This window comes from Leguminivora glycinivorella, chromosome 24, assembly GCF_023078275.1.
Source record: "Leguminivora glycinivorella isolate SPB_JAAS2020 chromosome 24, LegGlyc_1.1, whole genome shotgun sequence".
In the NCBI taxonomy this organism is placed as follows: Eukaryota; Metazoa; Arthropoda; class Insecta; order Lepidoptera; family Tortricidae; genus Leguminivora; species Leguminivora glycinivorella.
Genome location: NC_062994.1, coordinates 2,990,001 through 3,005,331, shown reverse-complemented (window position 1 = coordinate 3,005,331; position 15,331 = coordinate 2,990,001). Strand labels below are relative to the sequence as shown.

The 15,331-nt window shown below is 40.2% G+C and overlaps 1 protein-coding gene across 2 annotated transcripts in view; it reads right to left on the bottom strand.

Moving 5' to 3' along the window:
• Window positions 1-629: 629 nt before the first annotated feature.
• Window positions 630-15,331, bottom strand: part of LOC125238703 (4-coumarate--CoA ligase 1-like) — a 21,220-nt gene continuing 6,518 nt past the window's right edge. Inside the window, exons 2-9 of one of the 2 annotated variants that reach the window (XM_048146105.1) lie at window positions 14,472-14,679; window positions 12,888-13,191; window positions 11,882-12,056; window positions 11,287-11,426; window positions 8,124-8,256; window positions 4,758-4,979; window positions 3,013-3,183; window positions 630-973 (exon numbers count right to left, since the gene is read on the bottom strand). In XM_048146105.1, the coding sequence (XP_048002062.1) occupies window positions 851-973; window positions 3,013-3,183; window positions 4,758-4,979; window positions 8,124-8,256; window positions 11,287-11,426; window positions 11,882-12,056; window positions 12,888-13,191; window positions 14,472-14,679 (1,476 nt within the window). In that variant the 3' untranslated portion in view covers window positions 630-850. The remainder of the gene's footprint in view (window positions 974-3,012; window positions 3,184-4,757; window positions 4,980-8,123; window positions 8,257-11,286; window positions 11,427-11,881; window positions 12,057-12,887; window positions 13,192-14,471; window positions 14,680-15,331) is intronic. The other variant, XM_048146106.1, reaches the window with a different exon arrangement.

The following is a 15,331-nucleotide window of genomic DNA, read 5'->3' as shown; positions in this document are numbered from 1 at the left end:
TGTTTGTTTCGTAGATCTATCTCTGTCGCTCTTTCGTATTGGCGCGACAGAATCAGACTGCATTTCTGTCGGCGTCTTGGCGTCGTAGGCTGGCGAAGAATAAGATAAGGTAAAATATACACATACATTACTATACAAGTACCTTCATATTTTTACAGATACATTTTCATTCTCACAACTCATGACTCATGAACAACGCACAATGTCAAACAATTGAAGCTAATGAAAGTGTCCTGAGCCGACGCTGCATATGGGCCATTTTTTTTTTTCAAAGTTGACCACCCCGCTTTTTTTGTAACATGGGTATTTTTTACGCGATTCATACTCAGAATCAAGAGCTCTTTCGATCCTGATAGAAGAAAAAAAATGTCCCAAGTTTCCATACATTTTTTCGAACCTTCCGTTCCGTTACCGCCATACAAAATGTATGAAAAAATGGTAACGGAACGGGAATTTTTTCGCCTATAAGGATTGAAAGAGCTCGCGATTCTGAGTGCAAAACACATTAAAATGTCCAAATCCAAAAAAAAGTGGGGTGGACAACTTTGAAAAAAAAAAATGGCCCTATAGGGGACTGTCCACACTCAAGAGACGCATGTCCGCCGACGCGGAACGGACGTCAGCGCCACGCCGCCTGAATGTAATTTAAAAAACGTCTCCTCAGTACATTTTGTATAGGAAGGACGCGCAAGGGACGTCGCTTGGCGCGCCCCAGGCGACGCGTCGATCGGCGTGCGCCGCGCCGCCTGGGGGTGGACGGTACCTAGGGTGGACGCAACTCGCCCGCCCCGCTGCTCGCTCCGCCGAACGCTTCGCTCCAAGCGTCCACTCAGGCCATACGCTAAGCCTCCTAAAGTTTGCTCTTCTCCTGAGCTAGCTTGCGCAACTCTTTACGCATGATCTTGCCGCTCGGGTTCTTGGGGATATCTGGTACGAATCGCACCCCGCCTCGCAGGTGCTTCGGCTTGGAGAGCTGGAAATAAATAATCAATTTTAGTATACATATACATAAATATAAAATAGAAAGTTATAGAAAAGTTGCCTGTGTGGTGACGGGTAAAGAATTTCACCAACCCCTTTCTTCCCGTGGGTGTCGTAGAAGGCGACTATGGGATATGGGTTAAATTGTGGCGTAGGCGAGAGGCTGGCAACCTGTCACTGCAATGTCAGAGTTTCGTTTTTTTTCAACCCCTTATTTTCCAAGAGTGGCACTGAAGCTTTAGTAGTTTCATGTGTTCTGCCTACCCGTTTATGGGATAGAGGCGTGATTGTATGTATGTTGTATGTATGTTATAGAAAAACTTTAAAAGGTGAAAGGTGAAACAGAGGAATTTTTAAATTCAAAAAGTGTTCAAAAATAACAATCAAATGTCAATGTCATTGTCAAATAACCGCAGATACAGAATAGTTTTACCTTTTCTATTTCTAGTTGACTACAGTCGTATATTGTTTTATACCTTGACACGAACTTACGCCCTTTCAGAACGAAGCGTTTTTAAATAATAAAAACCGGCCAAGAGCGTGTCGGGCCACGCTCAGTGTAGGGTTCCGTAGTTTTCCGTATTTTTCTCAAAAACTACTGAACCTATCAAGTTCACTAGAAAGTCTTTATAAAGTTCTACTTTTGTGATTTTTTTCATATTTTTGAAACATATGGTTCAAAAGTTAGAGGGGACCACTTTTTTTTCCTTTAGCAGCGATTATTTCCGAAAATATTAATATTATCAAAAAACGATCTTAGTAAACCCCTATTCATTTTTAAATACCTATCCAATATATAATACCTAAATACCTATCACACGTTGGGGATGGAATGAAAAAAAAAATCTGTCCCCACTTTACATGTAGGGGGGGTACCCTAACTAAACATTTTTTTCCACTTTTTATTTTACCACTTTGTCAACGTTATTGATGTACATATTGGTACCAAATTTCAGCTTTATAGTGCTAACGGTTACTGAGATTATCCGCGGACGGACGGACGGACGGACGGACAGACAGACATGGCGAAACTATAAGGGTTCCTAGTTGACTACGGAACCCTAAAAATGAAGGGGTTAAACTCAAAATAAAATTAAAAGAAAAAATATGGGTCTTTTAACTTTTTGAGTGTTACTCACGTATTACTATTAAACACCATAATAAAAATCAGAGGTAAGAAAAATAAAATGTTGTCAATTGTTCTCTGGTAGGTATATTAGATATGTAACTATGAAAGATGTATGTGTAGTGTAGGGAGGGACTCCCGGCTGGCAAGCTATCTTACAGGAAGTAGACAGGATCTCTTCTGTCACTCTTCATTCAGCTCATTTCCCTGTATTTGGAGCTTCTGGTTACTGTCCCAGCATATTTTGACACTATTCTCAAATCTTTTTGCAGATACATCTTTTTTAGAGATATCATGAGATATGTACTATACTAACCCTCTCAGCAAAAACCTTCTGCAACTCTCCATCAGCAGGCTGCAGAGCCACGAACGCTCTTACCTTCCCCCTCCCCCCTTAATTTCATCTAGTATTCCTTACTCCTACTGGTGCCAGTCAAAAGCGTTACGTCCTTATATGTCACATATCTATGGGAGCGTTCAAGTATTACGTAACGCAATTTGGGGGGAGGGGGGGTCTCTTAAAACGTTACGATACGTTACAGGGGCGGGAGGGGGTCTTTCTTACAAAACGTTACGTAACATTGTTTTTTTTTAATTAGTAAATTAAAACTCCCAAATAATCCAAATTGGCAACCCTTTCCATTTACGTTTTACGAGGAATCCCTCGATTGTATTAGTATAGTCGTCATTTTTAATTTGTTCTCGCAAGTTGGAAAACCTTTTCGTTTCAGTATTATTAACTTTTTGCGACTTTTGGGTAAAAATGGTCACTAGAATTTTACGTAACGTTTAGAGGGGGGGGGGGGACAGTAAAACGTTACGGTGCGTTACAAGGAGGGGAGGGGGGGTCCAAAATCTTCAAAAATTGCGTTATGTAATACTTGAACGCTCCCTATTATACTAACCCTCTCAGCAACAAAAGCCTGCAACTCCTCAACAGCTGCTTCAGCACCAGGTTGCAGAGCAACGAACGCTCGCGGTACCTCTCCCGCCTGCGCTTCGGGGACCCCCACTACACCTGCGTCACGAACTGCTGGGTGCTGCAGGAGAACGGCCTCAATTTCTGCTGGAGCCACCTGCAATTTTAAAAATGGATCCGATTTAGCAATTTCTATTTAGGTTTCGCCTCAAATTGTTAATAAAGACGCCACGAGTATTTTTTGACTCAGTTAAACATGTTGTGTTTACCTGTAATAAGTTATACATTAGTATTGTACATGTACTTAATTTTAGTATAAACTACATAAGATTCATTGTAATAACTGTTGGTAAACCTTTAAATAAATAAATAAATAAATAACCGTTGCGTACAATACTAATGTATAACTTATTACGGTTATTTATTTATTTATTTATTTAAAGGTTTACCAACAGTTATTACAATGAATCTTATGTAGTTTATACTAAAATTAAGTACATGTACATGTACATCTTTAAATAAATAAATAAATAAATATACCGTTGCGTACAATACTTTTCAGTATAGATAGTGTGTTTTTACGCACTAGTGCGAGAAGTGGTTCATTATATGCCAGGTTGAAACTTCGGAGGCTCATCTGTACTGACAACAGATGAAAATCATGGCTTAATTCCCGATATTATGAACACTTGGAGACGGTTTATCTTAGAAGAGTTGAAAGTGACCGGACTAAACTAAAGCCAGATCAGAGGTGATGTAAAAGATACGAAGGTTTAGGCTGTCCAAAAAGACCAACAATAGAAGGTACTCTTTAAGACTATAGTCCACTGCGATTTGATCAAAAGCTTGAAACTCTGTAATCGCCACGTTACTTTGTTCCTTCCTTATTCAGATTCAGATCTTCAATTCCTGTGGTAATGTTCTAGTCTATTAACTTATTATAATACTGTATCACTTCATTGGCAGAGACAGTCATTTCTCTGATCCAGACAAAGGCACAAGGTTCTATATACCTGTAGGGTTCCTTTGGACAGTACCAACTATTAGATAACTACATTATGTTACTATTAAATAAGCCACTTGACTCAAGCTAGCCCACTTAATATTAGGTAATCTATAACCTAACCACAAAATTAAAATTTTGAAAAAACCCCCGACTGCGACCTAGTGGATCGATTTTCATGAAACATGGCTAAGAACACTCCCGACTAACTCAGCTTTCAGACAAAAAAACTAAATCAAAATCGGTTCATCCGTTCGAGAGCTACGATGCCACAGACAGACACACACACAGACAGACAGACAGACAGACAGACATACACACAGACAGACACGTCAAACTTATAACACCCTTTCGTTTTTGCGTCGGGGGTTAAAAACATCTACATACATACATACAATACATAAAATCACGCCTGTATTCCATAAAGGGGTAGGCAGAACACATGAAACTACTAAAGCTTCAGTGCCACTCTTGGCAAATAAGGGGTTGAAAGAAAACGAAACTGTGACATTGCAGTGACAGGTTGCCAGCCTCTCGCCTACGCCACAATTTAACCCATACCCCATAGTCGCCTTCTACGACACCCACGGGAAGAAAGGGGGTGGTGAAATTCTTAACCCGTCACCACACAGGCAAAAACATCTCATGCTATATAAATATCTTCAACCCCTTACGTCGGATGCAAATACTTCAAAAAACGCTTTTCACCTTATTGGAACCTTACTAACCTGAAATCCCATATATTTAATAAGCTCCTTCAACCGATCCACAATGTAAAAGTTCCCCTCATCATCATAGTACGCGACATCTCCAGTCCTGAAGAATCCTTCCTCATCGAAATCTTCTCGCCTGTCTTTGCCCACGTAACCTTTCATGACGACTCCACCTTTGACGCAGACCTCGCCTGGCTTGTGAGGTCCTAGAGGCTGCTTGGTTTCTGTGTCTATGACCTGAAAAAGTTATTAAAAGGCTGCTTAGGATAAGATAAAAAGTAACTTATTTGTTCATAAAGGGTTTGGTTTGTCCGCAAAGACCTAATGTCAAAACTCCAAGTGTTTGTGAACAAATGCTTGAGGCAGATCCTGCGTATCTTTTGGCCTAACTGGATCACAAACGCCCGCTTATGGAGAATAACTGGACAAGCACCCGTACAAGAAGAAATACAGTCGCGGAAATGGCATTGGATTGGACACATCCTCAGAAAACCTGATACCCACCTATCCAAAATGGCCCTCACCTGGAATGTACCCGGAAAGCGCAAACCATGCCGCCCTAAATCGACCTGGCGTCGTTCGGTTCAACAGGAGCTCAGGGTGCTAGGCATGGGGTGGGAGGAGGTCACCCAAACTGCCCAAGACCGGAGTAAATGGAGAAATATGATTCGAGCCCTACACCCCAGCAGAGGGTAACAGGATGCAAAGAAGAAGAGAAAGGAGACAGGTCTTAGATACCATCAGGCTCCACAAACGGCGGAGCACTTGCTATCCTGCCCAGCGTTCCCGATGCTTGCTCTCAACTGGACCCCGTGTTGCGACAGAGAAGGCGATAAATGGAAAGGAGACAGACACTAAAGATTAAGATATATGATCCTATATGCCTCAACCCATTTACATGCAAAAAGTTTTTAAATCATCCGGGTGCAAAACAGTCTATAGGACACGTACATTACTGTACGAAAGAGAGACATGATGCACCGATCAAGTTTAACTGGGATTAAGAGCAACCGAACTAGGGGGACATTATAGAACTCTGTCTTATTGACACAGTGCTTTATTAACCATAGAAGTTATTTTGACGCTTCGTGTGAAAAGGTTCATCAGTAGCCTAGGATGTAAATTGGTTTTCCCCTCACTAGCTCGGAAACACGTGTTTTGTTCTTTAATACCAGCGGGCAAAAACGCATTTTATCCACTAGTGGGTAAAGTAATTTGACCTTGAATACAGTCAAATTAACTGCTTTAAAATTGATAAAAGTAGGTGAATCTAGTAATAAAGATGATTTACCACCTGTGGAACTACTGGAAGCAGTGAAAAACGCATTTTTTGAGTTGTAGTTTCCTCGCTATAGTGAGGGGAAAAGTTTTGTGTTACACTCGGGTGCAAATGTATTTTACTTCTCATGTGTTAAAAAAACTCGCAAGTTCAGGATTCTATTCTCGAACCACTCGCTTCGCTCGTGGTTCAACTATAGAATCCTTTCACTTGCTCGTTTTTCAATTCCACACTCGGCGTTAAAATACAACTTTAATAATAATAATAAATTGCATTTATTTCGAACAAAAGTCCATATTTTGTTAGTAATACATTAACACTTAGATCTAGGGTTAGTAAAGAGACATAAAATTAAAATTAATATAAATTTACACACATTGGGGCATGTAGCTGCACCCAATGCCTCAGCAACGGTGAGTCCCACCGGTCAGCCAGTGTGCACAGGATGGCATTCGAGCTGGCGCGCCACCTCCTCAGCATTGAGCTACACCGCTTCCTCATGATCGCGTGGAAGCCATCGATCCGTCCCTCCGCGAACATACCCGAGGCGCTACAGTACCGCGGCAGCCCGAAAACCACCCTGTACGCGTTGTTATATTGCACCCTCAGAGCGCTGTATGCCCGCTGCGTATAGCTAACCCATAGACTGCACGTGTAGAAGGACTGGCAATATGCTTTAAAAAGCGTAGCCTTAACTGTCTTAGTGCATCGTGCAAATCTACGGGCCAGCATATTGCAACGCACAGCCAGCGCTCTGCGTTCCCTGTCAAGGTCCATATTGTCGCACATGTCATCAGAGACCCAGTGGCCCAAATATTTAAAATGCTTTACTAGCGCTAAAGGAGTGCCACAAAGTGTTACAGGGGGCACTTTGTACGTTTTATTACCCGCTTTAAATAGCATCAACTCACTTTTGCTCGCATTGTATTTGAGCCCATGGGCCTCCGCGTATGTCTCACATATGCGCAACAGGCTAAGCAAACCACCCACCGAGGGGCTGAGCAGCACCATGTCATCCGCATAGCTTATGTTATTAATGCGTACGCCGTCTATGGAGCATCCAACGCTGGCACTGCTAAGCCCCTCCAGTAGTTGGTTCATATATAGGTTGAACAGGCGGGGCGAACTTAACCCCCCCTGCCTCACCCCACATTTCATCCTATATGTCCCCGAATATGCTCCAGCCCACCTTACACTGTTATCTTGGTTATCGTACCAGTATTTAAGCAGCGAGGTAATTTCGTCCGGTACATCAGTTTCATGTTTTAACTTATGCCACAACACGTCGTAAGATACGAGATCGAATGCTTTTGACAGGTCCAAGTAACAGGCATAGACAGGCGTTTTTTGGGCCGTGTAGTACTGGACAGTCTGCTTCAGACATAGTATTGCAGATTCGGTAGATAGGCCCGGTCTAAAGCCGAACTGAGTGTCATGCAGGCGGATGTGTTTATCCAGCTGTTCGTCGAGCAGACTGTCCAGAACCTTAGCGATAACATTGGCTAACGAGATAGGCCTGTAGTTGGACATGTCAGAAACATCGCCCGTTTTGTTCTTAACTACTGGGACAACTACAGTATGCATAAGCTCATCCGGCAGGTAACTATGATTTACACAAAGATTGAAAAACAATGCTAGAACTCTAGGTAGGTGTACACCCGCGTACTTCAAATGCTCTATGCTAAGACTGTCCTTCCCAGGAGACTTTCCTCGCACCATCTTATTAATAACTGAGGCTACCTGTTTAGCAGAGAAACTTACAATATTGGCTAGCGGATATTTCTCAGCATCGCACATGTGAGACGCGGGCGACAACAGTGATTCTACCTTAAAGTGGCGCTGAAACGCATTGGCTATATCACTCGGCTCATGCAGGCCCGCTACACTCACAGGCAGTGCCGCCCTAGGATTTAATTTATTCGTTGACTTCCAGAATTTACCAAACTTTTTACTTTGCCCCCTTGTATAACAAATAACTATTTCTGTTCTTTCACACACACCCGGAAATAGCTGTGAAGATGTTCAAGTTTTTAGCTATGGCCCGTATTATCGTAAAAAGCTTCAAATGCAAATTAGTGTAAGTACTGTTCTTTCTTTCTTACCTTAATGACGACAGTGTAGGTAGCTTCGCCCACACACCCCGGTATGGCTTGGAAGATGTTGACGTTTCTGGTGATGGCCAGCGTACATTCCGTCATGCCGTACGCTTGGAGAACTGGCATTGCGTTTGGGAAGCTGAAAGTGGAATCATTTTGACATGTTTGTGAAAAAACCTTAATTTTTAGGGTCCCGTACCTCTAAAAGGAAAAACGGAACCCTTATAGGATCACTCGTGCGTCTGTCTGTCCGTCTAACTACTGAACCGATTAACTTTTTGAACACATTTCCTACTACGACGTATAGTATGAATTTTCTGAGATGAACTTTTCGGTTTTGCCCTAATCTGTTAAACAAAGGCCTTTGTTTCTATTATTCGCGGCGGTTAGCTCCCGTTTCCACAGCACGTGCTAAAGTCTCAGTGTAGTTAAAAAGCAACTATCATGATAGCAATAAGGTTCAAATTTATTAAACAGTTTGCAGTGTGCAGGTAACTTTTTTTGAAGATGACAAAACGTGTTATCTCCGAAAGGGCTTTTTATGGATTTGAACCTTATTGCTATCATGATAGTTGCTTTTTAACTACACTGAGACTATAGCACGTGCCGTTTAAACGGGAGCTAACCGCTGCGAATAATAGAAACAAAGGCCTTTGTTTAACAGATTAGGGCAAAAGCGAAAAGTTCATCTCAGAAAATTCATACTATACGACACTCCCGATGGTAAACTGGCAACCCTACCCTCCAATATTTTTTATTGCTATTGCAATTTTAGTGACGTTCATTTGACTTTGAACCTTAACATATATTATTACGTTAGGGTTTTGTACATGTAATGAATGACTTAAGCTATTTTTTACAATTGATTAACTAATATTGTCTTCGGTTATCACGATAGTTACTCATGAAATAAAACTATGGAAACGGATTAAATCACGTATAATTAATTTAAAATTCATCCCGACGTTTCGAACTCTTTACAGCGTTCGTGGTCAACGGACTGAGGAAAAATTACAATGTGCAAAAGCTACCCACATACAAGAAATATTAACGAACCATGGCCACAAATAATATAGATTTTTAAGGCAGGTTCAGACACTATTAATAAAGCTAGTTGTATATATGTCTCAGTAAGATAGATAAAGCCGTTATATAGTTATAACCCTAGGAATATAATTATGTCGTAACTTAGTTAAACGAAGGCTATTAATTGCTATCTTACTAGGAATATAAATATAATACGTTACTAGTTTAGTCATATAGTTATATGACTGGATTCAGTTAGTGAAATTGTAGGCTCTGCGGTGGTGTGGCGGATAATTATTATAACCCGGATATAATTATATGCCGTAACATAGCTAAACAAAAGCGATTCATAACCATCTTACTAGGAATATAATTATAATACGGTATTTAAAATTGCAAACGGGACTTAATCGCGTATTACTATATATTAAGTCCCGTTTGCGATTTTAAATATGTGTAAAAATCGTGAAAAAATCAGTGTTTTATAATACGTATAGCGGGACGATTTGGAATAACAACACCGTCACTGACGTTAGAACAAAGTTTATTTTGTATCGAACATAGTACACAAGGTTTGGTTACTAAACAAACGAATCCAGGCTATATTAGTTAAAACGTAACAGTTAGGGCATGCTCCCGGTATTTCCCGGTTCTTGATTTCCCGGGAAATCCCGGTAATTTTATGGTGGCGAAAGAACCAGGACAAAAATACCGTGACGTGACGTGAACGACAACTGATGCCGAACGACTGCCTTAAGGGTAAGCCCCCGCCCCCGTCTCCACTGGCACCCCCACACTACACTGCTACAATTATACTACTGAACTTAATCCAGTAATATAACTATATTACTTAACTAGAGACGTATTATAATTATATCCCTAGACTAAGTTTAATCCAGTGATATAATTATATAACTAAACTAGTAACGTATTATAATTATATTCCTAGTAAGATGGTAAGGAATCGCTTTCGTTTAGCTATGTTACGGCATATAATTATATCCCTAGGGTTATAACTATACCTCCGCCGCACCGCCGCACTCCTGCCTACAATCATTTCACTAAACTGAATCCAGTCATATAACTGTATGACTAAACTAGTAACGTATTATAGTTATATTCCTAGTAAGATAGCAATTAATCGCTTTCGTTTAACTATGTTACGACGTATAATTATATTTCTAGGGTTATAACTATATAACGGCTTTATCTATCTTACTGCGACATAACCCTAGGGATATAATTATATGTGTTAAACAAACAAACCACAGTGAAGAATTGTTTAGGGCAAGAATTTGTTAATTATTTCCAATTCAATTTGCTTATTCTCTCTAAACACACAGACGGATGGACAGAGTCGCGACATAAGGGTTCCTTTTGATTTTTTTGGTATAGAACTATAAAGAACCGGGACTCCCGGTTCCAGTACCACTTAGAGACGTATTATAATTATATCCCTAGACTAAGTTTAATCCAGTGATATAATTATGTAACTAAACTAGTACCTACCGTATTATAACTATATTCCTAGTAAGATGGTTATGAATCGCTTTTGTTTAGCTATGTTACGGCATATAATTATATCCATAGAGTTATAACTATACCTCTGCCGCACCGCCGCACTCCTGCCTACAATCATTTCACTAGACTGAATCCAGTCATATAACTATTTGACTAAACTAGTAACGTATTATAGTTATATTCCTAGTAAGATAGCAATTAATCGCTTTCGTTTAGGTAACTATGTTACGACGTATAATTATATTCCTAGGGTTATAACTATATAACGGTTTTATCTATCTTACTGCGACAGTTATAACAATACCTCCGCCGCACCGCCACACTCCTGTCTACAATCATTTCACTAAACTGAATCCAGTCATATAACTATTTGACTAAACTAGTAACGTATTATAGTTATATTCCTAGTAAGATAGCATTAAATCGCTTTCGTTTAACTATGTTACGACATATAATTATATCCCTAGGGTTATAATTATATAACGGCTTTATCTATCTTACTGCGACATATATATATAAAAAAAATATATCTTAATTATATGTCTCTTTTGCCTTAGCCCTTACCTTCACTTGGAAAGCTCTAGAGGGGCAGAAATAAAGACAAGTATACACAGAAACTCACATCTTCTGTATAGCGTTGCTAACTTCACTCCCCAGTGGCGCCGCCCCGCAGTAAACTATCATGACTGAGCTGACGTCGTACTTGATCTCTGTCTTCGTCAACGCCACCAGTATAGGGGGCACCACTTGCGCTACTGTCACCTGAAATGTGTGTGGGTTAGTAACTGGAAAGAGGATCGAGTATTATAAATAGTTACTGTCGAAGTAAAATGTGTAATCACAGTGCATAGACTGCCATCTCTTGACACAGGCTTAAAACTTTTGAACATGAGTTTTGACGATTTGACCCATATTCTTAGCTTGATATGTGTTAAAATTTCAAATATTAATATTAGCGCCATCTAGCTGAGCGTACCCCAAAGGTGTAATGCCATCTAGACCACCGTACGTTTTTCTGTATGGTACTGAGGTACGTTTTTTTCTTAGACATTATCTGTCTATGCGGAGTTATATATGTCTTTGGTAATTGTCTGAGGTTTGGATAGATGGCACTGTCATAGGTTGGTCTGGCGCCGCCTGGCGGAATAAAATGTCAGTATGCCTCCTCATTTGTAAGTAAAGTTCAATGTTAAATGATAAATTGGTCACTTACTAACCTTATACTTCTCAATGGTTCTCAAGTACAGGTCCATCTGGAACCTTGGCAGGAACACGGTAGTTCTCCCGTGTGAGAACCCCATGAGCCCCCCCATGAGCCCCATAGCGTGGAACCACGGGTTCACCGTCAGCACTATGGGCTCGAATGGGACCTCCACTCGGGGACTGAAAAGACTTGTTATTGTTGCTTATGTTATAGTAGATACTTCGATAAACCAAGAAAGTCGCTAAGAAAAAAATTATATGTATGATTTTCTACTTATATCGTTTTTAGGCAGAAAATTAGGAGTTTATAACATGTAAAAACTATCACAGCTAAGTATAAAAACAACGCTAGACCGGCCCACAGCTTTGAGCGTTTCTTCTTCTACAGTAAATCACTTCTTGGTCTCTGATCAGCCGTCAAAGATATTATATTTTGTACCTATCTTTTACTAAGATGAGCTTAAAAAGAGTCTATTCTATCTATCTTTATTTAAACCGGGGGATTTGACGCGTCCGCCGCTTCGACTCGTCCTGTCCCTGTCTATTCTAAGAATCATCCTTATTATATCTAAGCCATGTGGGTATGAATAAAGAAATAATCTATCTATCTAACTAGGTAGGAACACGATGGTTCTCCCTGTGAGAACCCCATGAGCCCCATAGCGTGGAACCACGGGTTACGTGGGGTATGTAAGTACGAGTATCTACCTTAGATAAGCGATAAAAGTAAAAAAAAACATTATTGTAATTAGGTACCTTTTAAACCAAAAATTAGATAGATAAATGATTAGACCTGATAGTCTTATCAGGATCGACCTAATCATTTATCATTCTCACAGAATAATCGTATTTACCTATCGCCTATTTCTGCTTACGAACATAAGATAAAATATAAGTTAAAATAAAGTTGATAACGTTACGAGAATTGTCATAACTCCCTGGGGAGGACGTTCGCCTGCGTTATAAAAAAAATAGGGCTATTTTGAACCAACTTTTAACAAAGAAAGAGGACTTACTTACTGGCAAAAAGTATTCAAACAATTCAAATGCGTCAACATCACCCCTTTCGGCAACCCAGTAGTTCCAGAAGAGTACAGAATGAACGCCAAATCATCTTGCCCTCTCACTTCAGTGGCCACGAAGTCATCAAACTTCACATTCTTGGATATCAACTCGTGGTAGGACACCTCTTTATTGTCACCGTAGGTTATGATTTTTTGTATGTGTCGCAAAGATTTGAAGGTTTTTTCATGAGTTTTATATGCTGTTTCGGAGCAGATGATGAATTTTGGTTTTGATATGGAGAGCACGTGGGTGATTTCGCCTGAAAATAAAACGAAATATTAATATTAACTTAAAACCGACAAATCTGACGATAAATTAAAACCAAAGGGAGTTTTAAATCGACAAAAGTTACTAATTTTTCGCACGTGTATCATACGACGTTTTTCAGTACAGATGGCCCTGAAGTTTCGACTTGACAAGGAACGAACCACTCTGGGCACTATTGAGCGAAAATCACCATCAGGGTGCGTAGCCGAATGGCACAAACGCTCACGAAACGAAACGCCCGTAGATACATACATATAACATACATATAATCATGCCTGTATCCCATAAAGGGGTAGGCAGAGCACATGAACTACTAAGTTTCAGTATCAGTGCCACTCTTGGCAAAAGGGGTTGAAAGAAATCCAAATTGTGACATTGCAGTGACAGGTTGCCAGCCTATACCTACGCCACAATTTAACCCATATCCCACAGTCGACTTCTACGACACCCACGGGAAGAAAGGGGGTGGTGAAATTCTTAACCCGTCACCACACGGGGATATGCCCGTAGATATCTATTTCTATCGCTTTTGCGTATTGGCGCGAAAGAGCCAGACTACCTTTCGCGGCGTTTCGTTTTCGTTTCGCGTCGTAGAAATGCCATTTGGCTACGGGGCCTGTAGGTACTGAAGAATATTGAAAAGCGCGAACGAAGGACCAAAAATGTAATTAAAAATTCTGGTGAATTTGGTCGAAGATTATGCTCTGGCCGACTTGCCGAATAGTCGGCCGACTAATCAGCCGTACAAGCGCTGACTAATCGGTAGTCGGCCTAGTCGGCTAAATCAATAGTCGGTTAGTAGGTACATCCCTAAATTATAATTTCATTTGCCGCCGTTTCTGATGGCAAGGTAGGAGGTGCCAGACTATACTTTACAAGTTAAATAAACGCTAGTAGTAAATAGAATAAATTGTTACATTCATTCATTCATTACATTTCTTACAGAAGACCGCAGCCAAATAGCACTAGACCCTACTCATATTGTTGTGTTCCTGTCGGTGAGTAAGGCTGCCAGAGCTCAACGAGGCTGCGGTGAGCTGGTGACGGAAGGACCTACGGAACTAATTTGTTCCGTCTATTGTCCTTTGAGTCGTAGGCAACCTGAACTCTCCTTGGAACTTATACACTTATGTACAGGTTTCTAATGGGTTGGCAACGCGCACGTGACACTCCTTGAGTTGCAGGCATCCATAGGTTACAGTGACTGCTTTGCATCAGGCGGACCGTGTGCTTGTTTGCCACCGACATAGTATAAAAAAATACATAACTTACCTTTTGTATAATTCATATTAATAGCAGTCAATGCGGCCCCTGAAAGTACAGTGCCTATAACAGAACTCCAAAACTCAATGCGATTCTCTGAGCACAACCCTATCACATCTCCCTTTCTAATGCCCATGTGTGTGAGCGAGACGGCTAGATTCATAGAGTGCTGGGCCAGCTGACCTAGGGTTGTTGTTTCGTCGGTTTGTCCATTTATCTGGAAGATATATAAAATTTTAATTTTAGGTAGTATTAAAATTTTAGAAAGTGTGATAATCTCGAAAACCAGGCGATATTTACTAAACCTTAAAGTCGATTTTCTGGACCAGTATAAGGTGCCCTCTTGGTGGTTAAAAGGTTGTCCATTAATTACCGAGCACCCTGTACATATAAAATCTGTGATATTTTCCTATGATACACGTGTTTGCTATTCTATCTACTTATCAACATTGCTAAGATAAACATAGCTATTGACTGATAACATTATATCCTATAATAATGCGATTGTAATCTTTATCCTTTTCACTTAAGAAGCATATTTCATTGTGATAACTTTCAACCAGTCAAGTTATATATTATTTGTTAGGTACCTATTTACTAAGTTCTTTACCCTTTTATTGTATCAAAGACATATATTATATAACTCCGTATAGACCGATAAAGTCTAAGAAAAAAACGTACCTCAGTATAGGTAGTTTCAACTCAGTTGAGGCCACGCACACTATAACACTGTCATGTAAAGACAACGAGATTTTGAAATTAGTGTTCTTACCGTGTACCGACTGCAGATTCAACAGTGAATTGCAAGAAAGACCAAAAAGTTTCTATTAACTATTTTGTTAAGAATTACGTCTATAGAACAATTTTCA